At 46.5% G+C, this 25,116-nt stretch overlaps 1 protein-coding gene across 2 annotated transcripts in view; it reads right to left on the reverse strand.

Moving 5' to 3' along the window:
* Positions 1 to 25,116, reverse strand: part of CSNK1G1 (casein kinase 1 gamma 1) — a 99,910-nt gene that overhangs the window by 36,951 nt on the left and 37,843 nt on the right. For both annotated transcript variants that reach the window (XM_059482240.1, XM_059482241.1), the window contains 3 exons: positions 20,130 to 20,545; positions 14,524 to 14,564; positions 10,300 to 10,369 (listed from right to left, as the gene is read on the reverse strand). In XM_059482240.1, coding sequence (XP_059338223.1) covers positions 10,300 to 10,369; positions 14,524 to 14,564; positions 20,130 to 20,307 — 289 coding nt within the window. In that variant the 5' untranslated portion in view covers positions 20,308 to 20,545. The remainder of the gene's footprint in view (positions 1 to 10,299; positions 10,370 to 14,523; positions 14,565 to 20,129; positions 20,546 to 25,116) is intronic.

A 25,116-nucleotide genomic window follows, 5' to 3' on the forward strand; every position in this document is an offset into this window, starting at 1 on the left:
AAGGAGACATTCATATTTGTATTCATAAAGATAAAAAAAGGTTGGGAGAAGAATCAACCCTATCTGGAAAGGTCAAATGCAGGAAAACTTTCAAAATCTGGGAAGTTTACCCAGAAACACCCATTCACAGGCAGTTTCTTAGCTCTAACAACTAAATTAGTCAAGTGAAATTGTTTCTGTTCTTGACAAACACAGAAGAATAAAGAACAGCACAATAAATTGATTTTTTTTCCCAAGTTTCAAAAGACTGAATTCACATTTCTAGGGTTTGGGGGAAATGACTGCATTCAAATCTCCACGTTACTGTTGGATTTTGTATCCAACTCAACGTCTTGCTCCAGTGATGATGGCAGCTGGCACATAGAACAACACCTTAAAAGAAGGATAAAACCAGTAAATAACTTTAGAAGAGTTATTTCAAACCATCCACAAAAGTTCTAGTTAATTACCTTTTCCCACACACCTGCAATACAGGGACAAGGATGAAAGAAAACCACTGGAACTGCCCAGGGCAGCGGTGGAGCCAGTCAATAACATTCCTGCAGGGATTTAAGAGCCACGTAGACGTGGCACTTGGGAACAGGGGGTCATGGTGGCCTTGTCAGTGCTGGGGGGTGGTTGAGATGGATTCTTTTCTTTGATGGTTTGAGAAGGATTCTTTTCCAACCTAAACAATTCTGTGACTCTGCTCCTCTGCAGGTCACATACCTGTGTGAGCACATCTGGGTGGCTAAGTGGGCTCTGCTTTTAAGAACACCCACAAGAACCCAACCAAAAAGAAAGAAAAAAACCAAGAAAGAAAGAAATTCCCTCCTTCCCCCCACAAAAAATAAAAATCCAAGGAGCAACTGGAAGTTGCTCCTGATCAGTTTTCCTTTGCTGGGCCCTACCTGATGAGAGGGAGTTGAGATGAAATCATGGGATTCTTAGGTAATTTCTTTTCTTTTGAGAATAAATTCATAGAATCATGGAATATCCTGCACTGGAAGGCACTTACAAGGACCAACAAGTCCAAGTCCTGTCCCTGCACAGACACCCCAACAATCCCACCTGTGCCTGAGAGCATTTTCCAAACACTCCTGAGCTGTGGCAGCCCTGGGGCTGTGACCATTCCCTGGGAGCCCCTCTGGGGGAGGAACCTTTCCCCAAAATCCAACCTAAACCTCCCTAATACAGCTCCAACTCTTCCCTCAGGTGGTGTTCCTGGTGACAGGGAGCAGAGGTCAGAACTGTCCCTCAGCAACACGTTATGCACACGAAGTGATGTGTGCTAATGACATTACAGGTATGACCTCGAGAAAAATCAACAACAAGAGTTCTTGGTTGCTCAGCAGCACTCAAATTTAACTCCAGAAGCAGTGCCAGGGAAGAAGCTACTTCTGGGCAGATGAAAAATGCCACAAAAGCAGCAAAAACAAATTGCTTGTGCTGAATTGCCCCTCTGGTGCCCAGAGAACCATTTTGGTTTGATCTCAGCAAGTCCCAGGTGGCTCCTGCTGTTCCTCAGCTCATCTCCATTGGAGACTCTTGGCTGGGGGCAGAACTTTCCCTGCTCCCTCCCCAGCTGCACACAGGGTGACATTTCCACGATGACAATGCAGGAGGCTCTGCCAGCCTGAGCTGCAGCCACAGCCCTGAGCAGGGGCCACAGGCAGTGCCACCAGCACAGCACAGCCACCTAAGGCCAAACTGGCACATAACAGGCAGGATTTGTCCTGGATCCAGCAGCATTTTTACCTGAGATGGCAGATGAGGGGTCAGACCCAGCTGGATAAAGCAGATGTGGTATTGGATATGTACCTTTGGGTGCTCAGGAGGAAGAGGATGCTCGGCCTTGCTCAGGCAGCTGAAGGCCAGGTTCCCACCAGACTGTGCTGGGACAATCTGGGGCCATTTCTGGCAGCACAGCCCTATGTGTCACCCCAGAGCTGTGCTGGGATCTTCCTGCAACCCAGGCCCCCAGAACTCCCACTGTTCCCACTGGGAGGATGGATTTCTGCAGGTCTGCCCCTGCAGCAGCACCAAAAGTAAAAACTGATGGATAAGAATGAAATCATGTAAACTCTCCACAACAAAGCAAGAGATTGGCTCCCATCAGTCCCATCACTACTGTAGGATTGGAGGGAAAAAGGGATTTTTCACATGAGTAGGGAAGTGTTACCAACACAGTCCTTCCAGCCTGAGGGAAAACCTCCCACTCCCTCTAATGGCAGGAGAACCTGCTGCCAACATAAGTTCAGAGGCACCAAATCAGATCCTGCCTCCAGATCCCATCTCTGTTTCACCTTAAGAGAGTCAAGTGAGAGCGGGTAGGAACTTTCAGACAGAAAAATTTTTACAAAACTTCAGAACTCCAGCCTGACCCATCACACTCAGGCAGAGCCTGTGCCTTATCTTTCAGCAATGAGAGGAGGTTTTTCAATAGCAGGCAGGGCACAGCTCCAAAACACAAATTCCACACCCATTGGAGAGCCTGTCTGGGAGGTGGGCAGCCCTCCATAACAGGACTTTCCTGGCACAGCTCAGTGTTTTACCTTAGAAACCTCCAGTGTGTGTAGCATGCCTCTGCTGCACTGGAAAGGATCCCACTAAATCCAAAGGGGAAAGAGCTTTGGGTCAAGGCAGTGCTCAACACCTGACACAGCAGCCCCTCTCAAAGCTAATTTTATCACTTTAAACCTCAATTAGTTCCTAAGTGCAGCATCCCCATGGCTTGAAGAATGTTCATAGAAGGGGAATGTTCATAGAAAGGGGAACAAGCAGAAAAGCAAACCAGCTCCTGATGCTTATTAATTATCCTGGCCCCCATTGCCAAACTGGGTTTTTGATTCAATGTAAATATAAATTCCAAAGTTTATCTTCAAACATCACGTGTCATGTGGACTCTCCATCCCTGGAAGTTCTCAAATCCAGGCTGGACAGGGCTTGGAGCAGCTGGGATAGTGGGAGGTGTCCCTGCCCATGGCAAGGATGTAGTGGGATGAGCATTAAGGTCCCTCCCAACCAAAGCAGTCTGTGGTTCTGTGGTCTCCACCTCCCCACTCTGATGGCTGAGGAACTCCAGTTCCCAAGCACAGCCAGCAAGGCTTATTTCAGCTCAGGGTCTGCTAGAAGGTACCAGAAGCAGCACAGATGATGAAATGTCTGTCCCTCTCCCCGAGTCCTGCTGGATCCTCAGGGCAGCAGCACATCCCACAACCCACAGCCTGCTCTCAGTGGGCATTGCTGACCACGAGGAGAACCCAGTGGGACATCTGGGATGACCTGGATGGGACCAGCTGCTCCAGGTTTATGGAAAAGTGTCTCCAGGAAAGGCATTTTCCAGCTTCCCAGCGTCCTGCTGCTCCCCTTCAGTGGCTGGTGTTTGATTTGGAGCTGCTGCCTGGAGCTGCTGGTGTTTGATTTGTGATCACTGCCACAAATACCGGAAGAGAGGAGATGCACGAGGACTTTTCGGAACATGAAAAGGAAACTGCCCTAATCTCATATTCAAATATTAATGGCCTTGCTCTAAAAGCATCTGATAACTTCCAATTGACAAAATCTAAATTTAGCCCAAGGAAGTCAAAACTTCTGATGCTGAGATGCTGAAATGTGCACATTCAGGAAGCCCTTCCTAACAAGGGAATGGCCACATGAAAGAAAAGCCATGTATTTTTAAATAGTGAAACATAATTCTCTGGAGATCAACAGCAAGCCAGCCCTGAAAGCAGCAGGGTCTAACTGAGCACTTTACAGTAATCCTCTACATTTCATTCTGCAATTCAAAAGCTTGGAAGTCCAGGATCCCTCAGGTTCAAGCTCCTTGGACTACTCTGACTTTGCAATGAAGCTGCTGATCACCATTCCTTAATATGCAGCTCAGCATTAGGGTCTCCAATTTTTGCCTGAAAACATCTTCAGCAGAATGAAATTGTATCTCCATTGCTGAATATGTCCCACCTCAGGTCAAGGGCTCACTTCTGGGCAGGATTTGAGAATGGAGACATTTTTCCTCACTGGTAGAAAATTAACCCAACATCTTAAAACCTTCAGGTCTACTGCAGGCATCTGAGGTAGGGAATGAGTGACATGAGATGTGTCCCAAAGCCGATTCCTTGTGAAGAGACGTCAGTTTTGTATCCCCTTGCACAGATGAGTCACTTATTGAATACTTACAGTCACTGAACACTGGCAATATAAAACATTTCCAGTATTTCAAAGGAGGAGGCTGCAGTGCTCATCCAGAGTGTTGCAGTGTGACAGGTAGGAACAAACCCATGCAACAAGTAGGACATAAAATACCTCAGGTGACAGCCATGTGTTGCCCCACACAAGTTCAAACTCACTTTGGGATGCAAAGGGGAACCCTTGGGAATGTTCAAGGCCAGGTTGGACAGAGTTCTGAGCAAGCTGGTCTAGTGGAAGCCATATGGTCTGGCTCCCATACGGCCACGAGATGAGCTGGAAGGTCCCTTCCAACCCAAACCACTCCCATGATTTTATGATCAGTCCCCCCAAACCAGCTCCTGCTGAGGGGTGACCTGGCTCAGCTCCTGCCCACAGCTATGTTTCCATCCAGGTGGCAAATACCAGTGGGAATTCTGAAGATTACAGTGACTGTAGCCACTGTTAATGGGCATGTTCACACTTCTTAATTAACCGAGGGTGGGGACCACTTGCACTAACCCTCCCTCCCATGGCCGGGAGTTACTTCTGCTCCCTTGGGGCAGAGAGTTGCGCTCAACGACCTCCCCATAAAATTGTGGTGTTGGCAGCTCCACCACGGAGACTTGTTTACATCCGTCCCATAACGAGCTTCACCAAAATGACCCCTAATTGCCACGTGAATGACAGCATTGTGCAACTGGCATGGAAAGAATTTCTTCATAAAGCACACCGATACATACAAAGTGTGTGTGGGTGTCACAGACATCTTTTATGAAAAATCCTCTCCTTGGGAGTTTTTCTCCTGAGAAGCTGTGAGGCCTCAGGAACAAAATGTAAACAATTATTATCTGCTGCTGTGGAATGCAACAGGGACATCTGTGATTGGTCTCGTGGGGTTGTTGCTAATTAATGGCCAATCACAGTCAGCTGGCTCAGACAGAGTCCGAGCCACAAACCTTTGTTATCATTCTTTCTTTTGCTATTCTTAGCCAGCCTTCTGAGGAAATCCTTTCTTCTATTCTTTTTAGTATAGTTTTAATGTAATATATATTATAAAATAATAAATCAAGCCTTCTGAAACATGGATTCAGATCCTTGTCTCTTCCCTCATCCTAAAACCCCCATGAACACCATCACATGTGGGTAAAGCAAGAGCAACACAGAAAAAGGTGCTCAACAGGAGCAATCCCAACAGGAGAGCTCCACAGGCAGCATGGATAGCAGACAGCTCAGCCACACTGAGGAATATATATGCAAATATTGACTAGACTATGCAAAGGACTGGTTATTTATAACACCTTCATTTCCCTCAGTCCTACCTCCTGACAAGTAAACAGACTGCTTTGCTCTAGCGAGTTGTGCAACACAGAGAGATCCCAAAGTAAACACACAGACTCCATACTTCATTAGAGGTGAACTTGTTTACAGAGCAGGAATTAAAACAAAACCACAGAATCCGTCAATAGTCTATATGCACTGACACAGCCCTCCTCCCTGACTCAGAACGTTCTGCTCCTACTCTGTGACTCATCCCCTGCGTGGGCCGGGCACTGCAGAGATCTCGGTTTCCTGGGATTCTCCAGCCTATCACACTCCTCTGCTGCTCCTCACCACGCCACTCTGGAGGCTCATGACGTCCCACGGCCACTTGCCAGTGTCACCTCCCCATGCTGGGAATGACCAGTGGCTCCAGAGCAGCGGCACAGTGCACGTGTGTGAATGAATCAATCACATGTGCCAAGGTGGGGCTGAGAGGGCTGGGAGAAGGTGTGACTCATCTGCCAGCTGATATAAAAATAAACTACTACTGAATCAAAAATGCATGACTTGTGCACACGACGTGCACAGGCAGAAGCTGTCACTATGTGGAAGCTTGAGCATCAGCTCCATGCAGCCAGAAGAAACCTGGAAGTTTTTACTGCCATTTTACCTTCCCAAGGTGATGCTTCAGGGAGAGATGCCAGAGGTGCTTTGAAACGTGGTAACAAAGCCCAGAATAGTTTGGGTTGGGAAGGACCTTAAAGTTCATCTAATTTTACCCCCTCATGGGCAGGGGCACCTTCCACTATCCCAGATTGCTCCAAGCCCCATCCAACCTGGCCTTGGACACTTCCAGGGATGGGGAACCTGTGCCAGGGCCTCACCACACTCACAGAAAAGAATTCCTTCCCCAATATCCCATCCATCCCTGCCCTCTGGCAGTGGGAGCCATTCCCTGTGTGCTGTCCCTCCATCCCTTGTCCCCAGTCCCTCTCCAGCTCTCCTGGAGCCCCTTCAGGCCCTGCCAGGGGCTCTGAGCTCTCCTGGAGCCTTCTCTGGTCCAGCTGAGCACCCCCAGCTCTGCCAGCCTGGCTCCAGCCCCTGAAACATTTCTGTGCTCTCCTCTGGGCTTGTTCCAGCAGCTCCTGAAAAGAAGATTAGATTCTTCTAATCTGGAATCAGCCTCAAAACAAAAAGACCATTTCTGTTATCCACAGGACACACTCACTGAGACCCTGGTGTGCCACCAGCAGGACCCCTTGCTGCGGGACTCCTGCAAGCCATGGGAAAAGCAGTGGCTTTTCCTCATCCCAAACCAAGCAGGAGGGTCCTGGGATGCTGCTGGGTGTGCAGGGTGCAGTTCAAGCAAAGCCAAAGCCTTGTCCTTTGCTAACTGCCCAAGAAGTTGAATTATTCCAGGAAGGACCTGGGTGTGTTAGACCATGGACAAATAACTCAGTTTATTTCCAAACTCCAAAGTACAGGGGACAAGTGACATGCTCAAATGATTTATCCAGTACCAGAAACATGTTGGAGACTTGGATGATCCTGACTCCAGTCAGGATGCTGGAGCAATGTGACTTTTAGGACAAAAAACAATCATTAAACAGTTCAGTACAACACTGGCACTAGAGGAATGATGAGAGCAATGCAACTAGTTAGCACAGAGCTGATTAAAACTATTTCAATTACCTTGGTGAGCAAATGGATCATATCCCAGACTACCCAAAACCTAAATGAATTACATTTCCTAAAGGAAAGATGTGCTTTCCTGAGACACCCTATGGACTGACCATCAGGTCTCTGACTCCATGCCCAAGTTTGCTGCTTTGTTTTGCTGCTCACATGAAAGCAAAGTGCTCAGACACTATTTTAGGTTGTTAGATATTTAATTCCACAGTGAGAAGGAAGAAGCTAGCAGATGGTCACTGTGCAGCAGGGCTTTGCTTGACTTCTGCAGGGAGAAATGTTCAAGGAAGAATCACAAAAATCCATTTCTATGTGCAAACATTCCTCCACTTAGAGGAAGGGAATTACAAGGCAGGAATTTTACTGCCTCCCTTAAAACAAGGAGGCACTAAAACATCAGAGACAGCATCAAATATCCAAAGCAGCACAGAGACATCTGTGAGTTGGTTACTCCTCACTCAGGACTTTCTCTGAACCCCCTGGATCCATCCACCAGTATTGAGCATTCTGAAAAGCACCAAGAGGAGCCACATTCCTGCAGTTTAGATCCCTTTGACAACCTTCTCCCTGCTCCATCACTTAATCTAGTGTGAAGCATCTTAAGATGTCTGAGACACATGAAATCCAGTCTGCTCCTTTGCTAATCCAAGCTGACTGGGAGGGAACAGATGCAACTTCAGTGCCCTGTCAGAAAGTCTTGGAACATGGAAGCTGATGGAGCACGTGGCACAGGGAGAGCCACTGCTAAGGAACAGGCAGTTATCACATCCTCTCTTTATCTGGAAACATCTCACATGGAAGCTCATCTCAGGATTTAGCTTCTGAATTACTGGGCTGTTTGCTACTCTGTCCAGCTGAACCAAGGGAAATGCAAAACTTGACTGAACAGCTTAGAAATAGGGAAAAAAAAAAAAGGACTTTTCAGTAGTTTTTGATGATGTCAAGTGCAGCAGGTTATTGATACCACATACATCCTTCAGGCACTGGCCAAGTAGGTCGGTCCTTTCCAGCCCAAGTTTTCCTCTGACTACTACCCAAGAGTAACACATTTTAAAATGTTTATTCTGAGCATCCAAGAAGGAAATCACCATTAAAACTCTTCTTATTAGGAAAAAATCCCCCATTTTTCTCCCAAAGCTGCATGTGATGACAACTCTGACATCTCAGAGCTCAAGAGCTCACTGGGACCATCTGGCTGTGGAGCGAGGACGAGGGGACGAGGTGGCTCCCGTGGTGTCACAACCAGGCTCCCTCTGCTCTCCCTCCTCCAGCTAACAGTGGGAGCTGCAGCCAGACACGTCACTTGGCAGCATTAACTGGCTGATTTATTGAGCAGAATGTCACATGCAGTGCTACTGTTGCTGTCTCTGAGTCATGCACACCATGCGTTCGGACACTCCTAGTCTTGGCTTGGCTGCTGTAGGACAATTCCAAGGAACCAGACATCCCTACTGGAAGCTCAAGCTTGGCTGTTTGAGCGGCTCCAGAGCAAGGACCATTACCACAACATCACTGAGAACAAACTCCTCTATCACCCCAATGTTGGCATTTATTTATCTGTTTTTCCAGCCAGACACTCTTCCCAAGCCAAGCCTCCCTGCTCCTGGCAGCTTGACTCCACCAAAATTTGTTTTGCTGGGATTCCACGTTTCATGGTGAGACCAGAATTGAAGTTCATATCCTCCACTCAAGTCTTGGCCAATTTCCAATTGTTTTAGCAGAACTGCAGCACAAGAGCTTCTAAAGGCATCCAGAGCTGGGTGTGTGACACCCGTGGGACCACAGAGACAGAAACACAGTCAGGGTCTTCGGAGGCTTCTCAGCAGCCCCTGCACAAATGCTGCATGATTAGGAGGGAATTCCTCCCTGTGAGGGTGGGCAGGCCCTGGCACAGGGTGCCCAGAGCAGCTGTGGCTGCCCCTGGGTCCCTGGGAGGATCCAAGGCCATGTTGGACAGGGCTTGGAGCACCCTGGGATAGTGGGATTTGTCCCTGACCATGGCAGAGGTGAAGTGAGATGGGCTTTAAGTCCTTTCCAACCCAAACCATTCCATGAATGTTCTGAGTGGGTAAATATTACAGGATGGAAAGCTTAAATTCTTTAGGAATAGAAGAAAACCTACAAATACTTAATCTGACCAAAATAAAGCCACTCCTTCAACTTTGATAATTTTATAATTCTGTAATAACATCTTTAAAGAGTGGAAGGAAGCCAAGTGGTGTAGAAGAAGCAGGCTGGGATTCACTCATGTGTCACAAGACATGTGGGCTGGGGTATCCCAGACATCACAAGCACCAACAGAACTCCAGCAGAATTTCAACTAAGTGTTTTGATCATATATTATCACCAAAGGATTTCTGGATGTCCATCAGACACCCTCTGCAAGTGGAAGCTGGGTCCATTCAAGGAAAACAGGGAAAATAAAATCAGAAGTATAAAAACACTACAGTAATGTAAGAAACTTGTCAAAACCCAAAGTCAATACAGGATCAGGGCAAGAAGGAGAAGAGAAGGTTGTTGCTTCACAGAGATTTCCTTGAACAGTGGAACACCCTGCATGAGGCTGTGGAAATCCTTGGCATGGGAAACAGCACATGCTAAAAGGCTCTGCAGGCTTAAAAAACAACCATAAATTCAGGGAAGAAAAATCCAAACACTGTTATACACAGCTCAAGCTCTGTATCAGGGAAATCAGAGACTGCCAGAAAAAAAGTACAAAAAATTCCACCTTTGGCTGATCCTGCTCTGTTTTTCTCCTGTTTGCTGTAGACCATGATTCCACACAGGAGCCATAGGGCTTGTGGACACTCTTATGATTTAACAAGTAAAAATGAAAACAGTTTCCTAGGTTTAGACTTTAGATCACCTACTTAAGGGGCGTTGTTCTATACACAAATAACTTTCCATCCATTGACAATTCCTATGTTTTACAAACACACTTGCAGGAGTATTTCCATATCAGCAAATCCTCACAAACTCAAGGTTTTAGGCCCACACAATTACCCAACATCATCATTATGATCCCATTCTCACCAAATTGCTTCCAAAACCTGTGTGAGGCTAAAAGGAATTGGCCCAGATCCCTAAGTTCAAGTCAGAGTTACACAACAAATACTATGGTGGTGTTTGATTTAATAAAGAAATCCCTTTATTAAAGAAATTTTATAAAACTTTTGATAAGCTTAAGGTAGGTTTACTCACCTGCACTTCCAAGTTGTTTATAAAATCTGTACTCTAAATGAAGCTGTGGTGCCCGGGATTTAATTGGTTCCTAGGACAAAAATAAATAAACTGGTTAAAATGAGTTTGACTACAAGAAGTTCTGTCCTATACTTGAAGATTTGTGCAGTATTAATACACCTCAAATTGAAATTCTAGCAACTGACTTCACCATTAAATGCCATTTAAATAAGAAAGGAACAAAAAGCAGTAAGATTTGCTCTCTGGAGGAGAAATAACATCCTCATTTAAATACAAAGCTCATTCATTGCAGTGATGAAATTCAAGGATCATTCCATAGAGCTGCTGGTCCTTGAAGAACAACCCTGGACATTGGCAGAGGGAAGTCAAGGGTGCAGAAGCTCAAGCCCCAGTTCACTCTGTGGGCTCTGTGACTGCCCACAGTGCTTTTGCTGGTCTCCAGCCTTTATTTCTGAAAAATGTTGAGTCATACAAGTGTTTTAGATCAGACCACAGTCACTCACAGCAAGCACCACAGTGCAGCCAGTTGGGAAAAAGGAAGAAGTCTCCCCCTCCTTGTGGCAGCTGTCAGTCAAACATCTTGAAACACTCAAAAATATTCTATTTTTATCCACAAAATACAAAAAAATTACGAGGGTAAGTCTGCAATGCACCCAAACCATCCCATTCATTAACTGTTACTCATCTGTGTTTTACATACAAGACTTAATGCCTACAATCCATCAAGGCATTAACGTGCAAGATTACAGAGGTTCTAAAAATATAAAGTTAATATGGAGAGGATTAAGAGACTGGAGTAATTACATTTGCAATAAAACTGTGCACTTGGGATGGGCATGGATGGGGTTTACCAACAGCCCTGGAGATAGGAGTTCATACTGCCTCAATTTTTGCTGACCTCTAGTCTGCACTGACAGACTGATGTCCACACTGGCTGTGAACTCCACAGCCAAGCCTTCTTTCTAAGTGTGGAGAAGGAATTCTGTGCAGGAATTCAGGCAGTTTGACTTGCAGCCAAGCTGTTCCCCATCAGCTCAAGTCATCCCATCCATTTCCCAGCAAGGGGAATGAATGCTCCTGGTTACATCTCAGCTTAATCATAGAATCATTGAGGTAGGAAAAGGCCTCTAAAGTCATCAAATTCCTGATGTTTTATAGCTCCAGAAGACAAATATGACCAAATACTCAGCAAACAATGTGAAAAAATATTCTGGAGGAAAAACTGAACCTGCACCAAAGGCAAACACAAACAAATTTGTTATATAAAAATAAAGATAACTGTTGGTGGCTTGAGGGAGGGTCTACAGACACCTGCAGAGCACAGGGATTCAGGGCAACAGGAGCTCAGCATGGTCAGGGAGTAGTTTATTTATCCAAACATGCAAAGGGGAAGGATTGATGCAGCAGGACGTGATGCTGCTCATGACAAAATCAGGAGCTGCTGCAGCCAGAGCTCTGGACACTTGCCAGAGTCATGGCAGCTTCTGAGAAGATCATACCAGCACAGATGGTTGTCCTGTAGGCCAAGGGCTTAGGGATGATGGCAGATTTTGTGTTTGTAGCAAAAATAAGCAAATTGCTGCTGCCTAACAGAGAAAATCCACAGCTGGAACCAGGGGTGCCATCATTGCTGCGAGGGGATGGGCTGGTGCTTGTGCTCTGACTGCAGCTGGGGGGCACCAGGCTGGCTGCTGCCAGGGAAGAAATTCCTCACGTGGGCACAGCAGAGCAGCTTGGAAAACCCTCAGAAGAATAAACCAGATGGCCCTGACCAAGTAAGGCAGCTGAAGAGCAGAACCAGAAGCTACATGGTGACGCCACACCCATCAACACAAGGACCAACCTCCACTGCCAGCAGTTTTCCAAAGCGGAGCCTCAGTCCCAAAAAGAAACCATGAGGCATTAGCATGGAATTTCACAGCACTTTCTGATGGGCTCTTGGTGTCTATCACACAATTCCCTCATTTCCCAGCTCTAATAGGAGGCAGGAATAGCTGAGACAGCAGGGCTGCATTGCTGGGAGAGGATCTCACAGCTTGAAGGACTTGGAGCAGAGCTTTGACTCAGTCCAACAATGGAAATAAAAGAAAATGCTGCCTATAAGTACATCTTACAGCTACTCCACCACTAATCCCCAAATTATTTGAAGGATAAAGAAAATAGCAGTTAAGTCCACATGTAAGAAAAGTGTATTTGCTGCTGAGGAGGCTGAGTCATTCTTATTCCTGTGGAATTTTGTCTAAGATTAGGAGATCAAGAAACCCCCATCTCTCCTACTGCTCCCTCCTTAAACTTCTCCAAAACAGAGCATGGATTTGGACACCTGGATGGCCATCAGATGGCAATTCCAGCCCCTCACACAAGAAGAACCTGAGATCTTTAAGCCTGGATCACAACAGGGCAAATGAAACTGGAGAGTGGTGCAGAGGAACTGCTTTAACACTCAGTTATTTGGGGGGAAAAATAGTAGGAAAAATGAAGAATGTGACCAGAAAACAGGCTGAGGCAGCCATGAGGCAATGCCATTGAGTCCTGCCATATGGAAAAGCTTCAGGTTACTGAGAGGTGTCACTGCAGCCACTTTTCTGAGAGAAAAAAGCACCCTTTGGACTGGTACAGCTGTGTTTTAACTTACGGTTTCCAATGCAACAGCTTTGTGGGATTATCTGTGGAACAAACTAGAAGCATTATTGCCTCAATAAAACACCTTGTCTGTGTACACAGCACATTTTCTAAGGCCTAAAAGCAACAATTCTCCTTTCTGATGTGCATCCACATCAAGGGCATCTCCTCTGGAGCCAGGCTGGGAGAGCTGGGGGTGCTCACCTGGACCAGAGAAGGCTCCAGGGAAACCTCAGAGCCCCTGGCAGGGCCTGAAGGGGCTCCAGGAGAGCTGGAGAGGGACTGGGGACAAGGGATGGAGGGACAGCACACAGGGAATGGCTCCCACTGCCAGAGGGCAGGGATGGATGGGATATTGGGAAGGAATTCCTGGCTGTGAGGGTGGGCAGGCCCTGGCACAGGGTGCCCAGAGCAGCTGTGGCGGCCCCTGCATCCCTGGAAGTGTCCAAAGCCAGGTTGGATGGGCTTGGAGCAGCCTGGGACAGTGGGAGGTATCCTTGGTGTTCCACCATGGCAGGGGGTGGGATGAGAAGAACTTTAAGGTCCCTTCCAGGATACCAAACCTGTGTGGGATACTCTGTTCCTGAACTCCTCTGCAGACATTTATTTATTTATTTTGGGCAACATCTTCTGGCATTTGCCAACAGGTGTGAAAACAAGTCTCTCCTGCAAAGCTGTAATTATTTTTCATCTACTACACATCATAAGAGGAATGCCAGAGGTATGGAATCTGAGGCACTCAAATGTGATCACAATTAATACACCAAATCCATCCTGATTTTCTGTCACCAGAGTGGTTCCTTTTATTTTGCCAGATCCCATCAACTGGGCAAACTGGGGGGTTTGCTGCAGTGTCAATACAGCACCACAACTTTAACTTCAGATTTTAGGGCTTGGGTTATGTTTACAGAGTGTTCACATGAGAACTCAGCCCATCAGGAATCTGAAACCCCAAGGGACTAATGAAAGCCTGAGCTTACAGATAGGAAAAGTTAATGCCTAAACACAAACTACTGGGCTGTGAGTTCATAAATGCTGAAGAGCTACAAGTTAGGGAGTTCCTCATCCCCCAGATTCCACAGATGATGAAACTGTATCTCTGCAATCCAAGGAAGACCGATCTTCACCAAACTGGATCTTGTTTTGCCTGTTGCATCTGCAGGCTCTCAGTACCACACCAGACCAAATTGTACTCTGTTCTCCCAGGGAATTTTAACCAAAGGAACACCCTCTTTCCTGCCTCTGGACTCCAAAAACATGGACCACCAGGCTGCACAGTGCCATGCTCCTAAACAAACATTCTGGAGTCCTGAATGGAAAGGTCTGAGCCACAGCAAACCCCACCACCAGTGCCCTTCACTGGGATCCAGGCAGAGGAACAAGGCTCTCACTGCTCTAACACAGCTACAGATCCTTTAGGTACCAAAAAACTTCCAAAAGTAGAAGGATGAGGTTTTTTCCTGCTTTTAAGAACTTATTTTAGTTTTGACAAATCATTCCCAGCTGAGGGTGGGAGCAGCACTGAACCCAAACTGAAAAACTTGCTTTTGGTCTGAATTTTTCAGATGAAGTCATTGAAAGACACCTAAAGCTACTACTTACCAGTTTGATAGCTACATATTCATTGGTGTAGAGATTTTTACCTGCAAAGGAAGAAGAAAAAAAAAATCTTTTAGTTCCACATTCAACACTTGCAGCTCGAGGCACAATGAGAAATAATGACACTGATGCCAAAGGGCTGGTTTCCCAATTCCCCATGAAGTTCCTGCCTTTAACAAAGCATTTGCCTGAAAATAATCAAAATAATGAACAGTTTGCAGCAGTTTAGCAGGGCAGGTGAATAACACCTTCCCCTCAGCACAAGATAATTGTATTTTATGGCAGCACTTTTGCTCCATGAGGTATCCCAGACACACTAGGCTTCTTTATCCATGACACCAAAAAAGTCTGGGAACAAAAACTGAAGAGTCAGAGCGTCATTGCTTTTGGAAATGCCTTGGATCTGCTGGACACTGAACAATTCCATCCTGGGATGTGCAGGGAGTTGCACTGGGAAGCAGGAAGGGCAGGAGTGTGAGATGAGCACAACAAGCTGAGCTCAACCCAGGTGCACTGAAGCAGAGCTGGCACCCATGCGTGCTACAGCTGGAGGGGAATTGTCCTCCAGGAGCCTGTCTGGTGTCTGCAGGCAGCCCTGGGCCTCCTCAGTGATGTGAGGCAGTGATGCACAGCTCTGTGTCACAGAGCATCTCTCCTGTGCTCTGACACTGCCACTTATCCTATCCCTCAATGTCCTCTGCTTCCCCTGGCAGGGAATTGCAGCAGTCACTCCCCTGCACCTGGATCATGCCTCACAGCAAACTCTCCTGGAAGAGATACCACAGGGAAAATGCTTGGGCAGTCCCTGGAGCCCCTCTGCCCCAGTCCCACTGTCCCCCTGGAGGGAGGGAGCCCCACCACAGAAGCTCCCTGTGGATTTATTTAGGGAAGTGTTGATCTCTGTCATCCGTGTCACAGCACAAGTCATGCTTTTACTGAGCAACTCCAAATTCAGGAGTTATCAGTTACCAGGGCTTATTTGTAGCATCAGCTTTGCTCAGCTCTCTTACTCATTTATTTTCTAATTCCTGTAATGGATATTGATGCTGGGAGAGCCCAGCTCTTGAGATAGCCCAGGACATGGAGTGACATCATTCAGAGCAGGCAGGAGCTGCAGCAGCTCTTCCATATCCACATGGCAGCATTAAAAAACCTTCCATGTCCTCCTCAGCACAGGACACAACAGCACAGGGAGACTCAATGAAATTAAACACATTATGAACATGGGAAAAGACACACAGTCATCTTTAAATCCTGAAATATCCGAGGAAATTCAGTTTACTTTATAACAGCTTCATGTTTTCTGCATTTAACTTCTTTTGGTGCATTCCCTGCTGTATCACTCAGGGTATTTCTGGGCTCTAAATCTGTGACTGGGTGTTCCCAGGCCCAGTCTGCACCAAGCAGATTTTTCTGACATCCCTCAGTAATAGAAGACATCATAGCTCCAACCTGGTGATGCACAGGAGAGGGATTTAAATGTGAGCTTAGATACCTTCAGAGGGTGTTTTCTGCCAGCAGAGCTGAAAGCTGAGCTCCAGCACTAACCCCTGACACACAAGGAGGGGGTTTCCATGTATTTCTTTCCATGTTTTAGAAAAAGACATAATATTATGCCCAGACTGGAACTAAGGGTAGAAAGGAGATTTTGCAGTTTCATCAGGAACCCACTGACAGCAGGAAGCACTGAAGGAGCTCACAGGCCAAATCCATGGAAAAGCAGGTGGCAGATAAACCCCTCCGGCCCCTGAGACAGACCAGGGCTGCAGCCAGCAGCTGGGGGCAGAAGATGTGAGGACATTAAGGGAAGGAAATCTAAATACACTTGGATTATCTGCTCTGCTCTGCATTAGCTACCAGCAAATAAACCCCACTGGCAGCTCCAGCTTCATTTTGCTGGATTGATCTTTTTGCTCTGATTGAAACATTATCTGGCATTTTCAAAACAGTGTATAATTTAAAAATTATTTCAGGTACCATTTAAAAATGGCAGTTCACACAGTTTTTCACCCTGCTTGAAACTGGAAAAATTGTTAGAAGAGCAGCAGGCCCCAAACCAGCAGAAAAGCTGCTTCTTTGTAGGTTGCCAGGTCAGAGCAGTTCTACTGGAACTGGGAAGGAGCTCCCAAAAGTGAGAATCACTCAGCTGCCTCCCAGGTTGCAGTTTGAAGCCAGGAACTCTGCTTCAAAACAAGCCAACCAGTAAAATAAATACTTAAACATGGTAATAGCATCTGATACTGGGGCTATAATTCCAAAATAACCAAATTTGGGAAATAACCAGTATTTCATGATTTGACTGGAATAATGTTAGATGTGGAGGGCAGGGCAGGAGCAGGTCCTGGGAAGCTCCTACACCAGGAGCTGTAGAAGGGACAGCAAATCAGGCATGTCCCAAGTGCCCAATGGTCTGTCCCTGTGCAGATGCATCATTTTGGAGATGGATCTTCTTGGGCTTCTCTGCTCTCTCCAATCCATCCATACATTCACATCTCACTGCCAAGGCCTGGAGAAATCCTCCTGGGGAAGTTTCCCACGTGAATGCTGGTGACATAATGCATCCCTTCTCCTTTGGAATATGACAGAATTGTCAGTGGGACGACCAGAACTGAGCCATGGACTTGCTGCTCCATCAAAAGCATTGCCTCAGCTTGAAAGGCTTTAGGAGCACAGTGACATCCCCTGACTGTGCTGCAGATCTGTGCTGAGTGAAGGTGCAGCCCCTGTTTCAGATCACACAACTAATTTTGTAAAAGACGTCCAAGATCATCAAGGCCAGTATTCGAACAAGTCCCACCATTCCCACTAAACCACATCTCCTCCTTTTCTGGACACTTCCAGGGCTGGTGACTTCAGCTCTTCCCTGAGGAGCTTGCTCCAATGCTCATCCACCCTTTCAGGGAGGAATTTTTTCCTAATATCCAGCCTTACCCTCCCCTGGTACAACTTGTGGCCGTTTCCCCTGTCCTATCAAATGCTAAGTTTTGTGTTCAGCTCCCCATCTCAGCCCTTTGAGGGCTGGAATCCAACTGTGCTGCTCCCACATGCTCCAAAAAAGTCATGTCCTTGGGTGATCTGTATTTTCAGGAAGAAAGATCAGCCCTGAGTAGTGAGCTGGGTACATACAGCAAACAGCTTCATTAGGTAAGTGCCATCTCCTCCCTGAAGAATCAAACAAGAGCAGCCTCAGCTGAAACACAACACCTCAAAAAAGAGAAATTCTTCAGGGAATTGGAAAAGCCTATTTTCCCTTTGCTTCTCAGTGCATGACTTTGTTCTGCCTGTGATATTGGTGCTCTGAAACCATGTAAAAAATAGGCAAAAAAGCATCATTCATCTTCACAGGACAAAACTGTTACCAGAGACTTGTGTGTGCTCGGATTTCAGCTGCTGCTTCTCCTTCCCCCCAGTGATAATTACCGTGGGCTGTGCTAGAGAAATAGCTGCTATTTGAGCAAACAGGAACTCTTAAAGTGATAGTGACTGGCAAAAAGCAAGAGAAATTAAAAAAAAGAGTAATACAGCTTCTGTAAGAACCTTGCAACAAATTGCTGTTATCAGTGTGTGTGGCTCATTGCCTAAATTTTAGTAAACTAGAATTGACAATACATGTATCATTAAAAAAAAAGAAACGCTCAATTAACAGGTGTTGCAATTTAAAATTGAATTTCTCTGTAGACTCACTTTTTCAGAAGTGAAATCTCTTCTGTAAAGCCCATGCCATGAAACTTTACATGAGTCACAAAATCAGTATCACTAAAATTTTAAGAAATGTGAAAAAGAATCCTGGAAACAGGAGCTGCCTCCCTGCAGTGTGGGCAGCAGGGCAGGGGGGGATTCTGTCCCTTTGCCCCCCTCAGGTGAGACCCCCACCTGCAGAGCTGCCCCAGCCCAGGGTCCAACAGCAGCAGGACATGGAGCTGCTGGAGAGCCCAGAGGAGGCCATGGAGATGCTCTGAGGGTGCAGCCCCTCTGCTCTGGAGCCAGGCTCGAGAGCTGGGGGTGCTCACCTGGACCAGAGAAGGCTCCAGGGAGATTATGGGGTCCCCTCCAGTGTCTAAAGGGGTTCCAGAAGAGCTGGAGAGGGACCGGGGACAAGGGATGGAAGGACAAGACAGGCAGGGGCAATGTCTTCCCACTGCCAGAGGGCAGGGATGGATGGGATATTGGGAAGGAATTCCTGGCTGTGAGGGTGGGCAGGCCCTGGCACAGGGTGCCCAGAGCAGCTGTGGCTGCCCCTGCATCCCTGGAAGTGTTCCAGGCCAGGCTGGACAGGGCTGGGAGCAAGCTGGGCTAGTGGGAGATGTCCCTGCCCATGGCAGAGGTGGAATGGGATGGGCTTTAGGTGCCTCTCAACCCAAACCAGGCTGTGATTCTGTGATTTAGGCACCAGCTGAATAAACTCAAGAGCCATATAACCAGAGGGATCCACTACAGGTGCTAAACCTCAGAGCAGAGCTTGGATTACAAAGCAGTTCCACATCTCCCTGGGGATCCTGAGTTTGTGACGTTTGCTAGGGGAGGCTTTGAGAATCCAACAGAGCAATTCATGTTATGTCACTGTAAGGATCCAAATTTATCTGAGCTGCCAGTTATACTCATGTGCAGGAAGGTGGGAGTTTCTACCCTTGCCCTTGGTTTCTCTCCACCTTAGGAGTGTTATCTCTGCTTGGATGAATCAATAAAACTTCTCTGATGCAATGCTGAAACCAAAATACGCATTTACTGAGACACACCAGAGGTGAGCTGATTGATCTTCAAACCATGTGTTTGTGCAATAACCCAACCTCAGAGAGGGAAATCACACAGATTCATTTAGGATGACAGATTTTGAGCAGGAATCTACAAAGACACTATCAGTAGTGTTACGACCCATGAGTTATGTGAAGCAACACCAGCTGCTTCCCCCATCTCATTTAAAACACAACCATTGTTTTTTTAGGAGGACTTAAGGGCCCAGTGCCCTGCTCTGCATTGGTCTCTTAAGTAGCCCTAAACAAACAATGCAGCAGTGGGACCATCTGCTTTGGGCAACCAGCTGCAAGACGTGGTCAGGAAACCAACAGACCATGAACAAATGTGGGGCTGGCTGAGGGAGCCAGATGGCCACTCTGCACATCCTGCTCCTCTCCAGCAAGCCCAACACACAGACAGGGCAGGCACAGAGTGATGGGGCTGGAATTAGGGCAGTGAGGCTACAGGAGGACATGGAATTGAGTCTGAGTGCTGGGAAAGAGTCTTACCCATCCCTTTAAATGGGTGTTCTAGCTTACAAACAAAAAATTGAGAGCAAGAATCAGCAATTCACAGCTGAGATTTTTTTTCACCTTAGGGAAGACATTCAGCGCTGTGAACAGTCGTCATTTGTTGGGATTGTTCAAAATTTGCATCTTTGGCCTCTCCAGTGTATTCCCTTTGACTTTATGCAAATCAAAATCATTCTAAGAGTTACATCTTCTGAGTCAGAAGCTTCGGATAAGACAGCTCAACACTTGGGAAACAAGACAGCGCATGCATTTCTCGAGCCAGGGTAGGTTTCTATGTATTCATATTCCAGTGGTGAAATGCTAATTTGCACAATGCAGGCCACTGAAACGCTTGCTTCTTACCTAGTCTGAGTTCTCCAAAGTTCCCACAGCCAATCTTCTTGCCCACTCTGAAGTTGGGTCCCACCATGAGCACGCCGGAGGACGCCGACGAGCTCGGCCGCGATCCGTGCCCGCTCCTGCCCGGCATTCCCTTCGTCGTCCGCTGCCTTTCATCCTTATCCCTACTGGGATGGTCCATGATCTTAGTGAAATACCTCTGCCAGCAAGCTGGCAGAAAGGAGTTGGAGTACACACTCTCCTCCTTAGAACAGAAATTTATATCCAAAAGTATCCGCGCTGGAGTTCAAGAGAGTCATGGAAACTCATGGAGTTCTTTTGGCACCAGATCCAGTTTCCTAATGCATCTTGATAATGTACCAAAGGGTCGGCTGTGTTCTTGAGAATTCAATAAAGGCAGGTTGCTTTTGGTTTCTTACCTGGGGAAAAGAAGAAATGCATGAAATAAAAATCATTATTTTAAAATACCAGGTGAGAAAGGAACAATGTCCAGAGCTTTCCTGGCCTCGAGGAATTTAACAGCTATATGGAAACTTTATCATTTTCTTAAAAAGCCCTGATGCCGTGAAGAAATGTAAGTGCTGTCCATCCACTGCTGCTATTTGTCCCATTCTTGGAAGTGTCTCAGGCCAGGCTGGATGGGGTTTGGAGCAGTGGAAAGTGTCCCTGCCCGTGGCTGTGGGTGGATCCAGCTGAGCAAACCAGTCTGTAATTCCATGATTCCACTGGAGTTATCAGGACAGACACCACATGCAGTAACCAGAGCCATTCCAACCACACCAGCACGTCAGGTGGACACTGTGAGGAAAACACATCCCACCTTTAAAGCCCCTGTGAAGAGTAAGTTTGGTTTTTCCTCACTTCATACGTTTATCAAGTACTACAGAAAAGCCAATACAAAGGAAAAATACAAAGGAGCCAATAGAAAGTGCCAAGAGAAGAAGAAAAATTTGCATAATTTAAATAAAATCTCCTTCCTTTTACCTCTTTTCAAGTTGATCTAGATTATCTTGAATAACCTAAGTTGAAAGGGACCCATGAGAATCACTGAAGTCCAAACTGACCTCAGATATATTTGCTAATTCAAACTGCTGACCTACAGAGATGACCAAAATGAAGAGCCAAAGCACGATTAATTATTTTTTTTAAAGCTGATAATTCAGTCTAAAGGGGACAAAACATAGATGCCTCTCAACCCTTGCAGGCCAAATGGTTCTTCTGTGCTCAGGAACGAGACCAGAGGAGACTGACGGGAGCTGCAAGGACCCAGGAGGTCCTGCCCCACAAGGACAGTCCAGAGGTACCAGCCTGGTGGTCGAGTTTCCCCTCACTTCCCAAGAAATCTGCACAATAAAGGGAAAGGTTGCAGGGGTGTCTGGTCTGCACAGGTGCTGCATCAGGAGATGGTATCGGGCACTCTTGGGGTGCAGTTCTCAAGCAAGGATTAGAATAAACACACCTGCAACTACCCCTCATATCCCAGGATACAAAGGTACAGGAACACTGCTGCATTCAGATTTTCCAGATGTGAATAGAACAGTTCCTGTATAATTTTATCAACAAGTAAAATTTCTGTCCTACTTCCAACACCTCCAAAGCAATCACACAAGTGCTCAATGACACCACCCAACCAAGAGTCCCATGGAAGGACACAAAAAACAGACAAGGGCTCAGAAGTTACTCCACTCAGGCAGCTGGCTCACTTCTCCTGCAGCAATACCTCTGTAGAGGGCTTAGCAAGAGTTCCTCCTGTTCATTTTGCCATGAAATCATTAAGGTTGGAAAAGACCTCCAAGATGACCGAGTCCAACCATTAACCCATTCAATGATGATCCTCTGGTCCACCACAGGATGAAGCTAAGCTACTTACTCCCAGTTATTAAAAAATAAAAGACGGGGATGATTACCCATCCACACAGAACAGAAGCCCCTCTGAATTCTGCTTTCCCTGGCCTCCAGCTGTGGAACACTTCTGTTTCTGGAGACTTTTTGTTTGACCTAAGGCACCTGGATAGAAGGTGGGGGGGGTCACTCATGCTGGATGCACAAAATGCAGGGAACTACCAGCTGGGAATTCCAGTTCTTGAGTACTTATAGAATCACAGAATGTTTTGGTTGGAAGAGACTTTTAAAGACTATCTCATTTAATTCCATCCTCTGCCATGGGCAGGGACACCTTCCACTGTCCCAGGTTGCTCCAAGCCCTGTCCAACCTGGCTTTGGATTCTTCCAGGGATGGGGCAGCCACAGCTGCTCTGGGCACCCTGTGCCAGGGCGTCCCCATCCTCACAGGGAAGAATTTCTCCCTAATATCCAATCTAAACACATCCTTTCAGCTTAAAGCCCCCTTGTCCTGTCACTTCTTGCTCTTGCAACAAGTCTCTCCTCGGCCTTCCTGTATGCCTGTCCCCTTTAGGTACTGGAATTCTCCTTGTCACTTGGGACAGCTGTGGATCCCTGCAGAAAAATGTCACACAGCATGTCTGCAGCACATCCAGGAGGTCTGACAATCACCAGGTCACCTGAGAACCTCCAGGTCACAGCCACACCACCAGTGTAGCCATAAACCAAAGTGACAAGCTCCCAAGCAATGTGTGAAACACCACTTGTACCTCTGGCCTAGACAAAAGAGCTGGAGATGTTCATGTACAAGAAATTATTTAGCATTACCAAGCTTTAGTTGTCCCTCAAATTAATCCCAGATTTAATACTCAGAGTTGAATATGGATAAGCAGGAAGCCTCCATTACCAGTGAACTGGCTGAGCTGGTTTTTCATCACAGACATCCCCACATACTCTCAGCTTGGCACACACACAGCAGAGCTGTGTTTGCCCTGTGAAACCAGGCAGCAGCAGCACTGATGAGGCTCTATCAGATATCAGAAAATCACTTTGACTGGACTCCACCCCAGGCTGTCCTGGGAGGAGAGACTGCCTTCAAAACAAACAACATGAAAAAGAACCATCAGTGAAACTACAGAGCTTTACTGCTCAACTCACACCAAATGTGAGAATGACTTCGAGTAGCAGGTGGATTTACTCACATTCACATTTTATCAGGTCTTTCTGATAAAATTTTGGAAAAACAAATCTGAAGCATGGGGAGTTTAGGCCTATCTGGTGTATCTCTGCTATGGCAAGAGAAGTAGACACAGAACATTCCAGCCAAATGTTTTATGTGTAGTTAAAGCTATTATCCTCCATGTGATACAAGACACGGGTCTGGCACTTGGGGACCTGGGAGAGTGGCTGGATTCTGTGATCTCACAGGGCTTTCCTCACCTAAATGATTCCATTGTGCTGGAGTGTTCCTAGGGTTGGATCACTAAGGAAGATGAGCAGGACACAGGAATTCTATGAGTAAAAACCCAGTAACACTTTGGAAATCACAGCAGAACTTGCCAAAGCCAGAGAAGAATTTTTTCTCCCTGGAGACCAAAGTCATTATTTCACTCAAGACTGAATAATTTATGACAGAGAACTACCTACAACCTCAGAAATGGAAACAGAAAAAAATCTCCAGCAAGAGCACAAACCCTGCTGAGTTCATACCTTGCTCAGCACACCTCAGATGGGACAAGCAAGCCCATTATCCTCAGGCAAATCAAGCACAAGTCCCACCACACATCTTGTGGCTCACAAAGGAAGATGTTAACAGTTACGAGCTTCTTCCCCCGCTCCCCATCTGGATCAGCTCTCCCTGGGGAGAAGGATGGAAAGGTCAGCCTGGCAGGCTGCAAACACCAACCATTCTCTCAGCTGAAAACCTCCTGCAAACAGGAATTCAGAGCAGCAATAGGTGAGGGAACCACACCTCTGAGAAGCTCACACAAAGATCTTACACCATCATTACCACCTACTAAAAGTGTAAGTAATAAATACGGCATCAAATATGGCCCTTGAGGACCAGCAGAGAACTCTGCTGGCTTTGGAGGGGAAGCAGCAGCAGAATGAAGACCAGACTGTCAGTCACATTAATATTTAAAGGCTGCTCAGAACACCAGGATGACTTCCTGTCATGACTGAAACTTTTTAATAATGATTCCTTCCTACCTTTCCACCCACTCAGCAAGATTGCTCCTCAAAGTTACTTCCATTTGAACAGAGCTGCATGAAGATATTTGCCTAATGGTGAATCAGCCCAATTCCAGGATTGATTTCACTACAATACAGTTGGAGACACGGGAACAGTTATTTAATGAAAGAAACAGGTGTGACAGGAAATTATTTGCAGCACAGTTAGCTAAGTAAAAAACAACAGCACTGTATCCTACACACTTCTAAACATTTAGACCCAAATCTATGTCACAACCTGTCCTCCACTGATAAACCCACAGCACTACAGCTAGAAACCAGCTTGCGGGTGGTGTTAAATCATGGAATGGTTTGGGATGGAAGGGACCTTAAAGCCATTTTGTTTCACCCCCTTCCACTATCCCAGGTGCTCCAAGCCTGGTCCTGGACAGGAACAATTCCAGGCAGGTCTGGAGGGAGCTGCTGTTTGTGTTGATATCCACAATGCAGCATAAAGGAGTGTTTAATGAATGGCACAGAGACTCTGCTCACAGCCACACCATCTTTCAGGGGAGCCCTTCAGATGCAGGAAAGGACATCACAAATGAGAGGCTGGTGCAATGAAGCCAAAGCCATTCTTGTTCCTCCTTTCCCTTGTTTCCCAAAGGAAAAGCTCACTTCCCTTGAACTCAAAACTTCTTTGACCTCCTTGAGTTACTCTGGAGACCATTCCATGACAGGAACAAGTTTTCTTAAAGTCTTGGTTTGTGGCACAATTTCAGAAATCTGCCCAAACTGAAATAGTCAATCAACATCCCCTTCTTCAAATTGAAGCAAGCAGGCCTGGTCCAGGTCTGTGTGTGGTTTTGATCCCTGAAGGAGTCACTACATGCCAGAAATAAAACTGAAAATGCCAGGTGGATGGAGCAACACCCTGAAAAGCAGCAATTCAGCCCCATAATTCCTTTTTTAATCT

This window comes from Ammospiza nelsoni, chromosome 14, assembly GCF_027579445.1.
Source record: "Ammospiza nelsoni isolate bAmmNel1 chromosome 14, bAmmNel1.pri, whole genome shotgun sequence".
Taxonomy (NCBI): Eukaryota; Metazoa; Chordata; class Aves; order Passeriformes; family Passerellidae; genus Ammospiza; species Ammospiza nelsoni.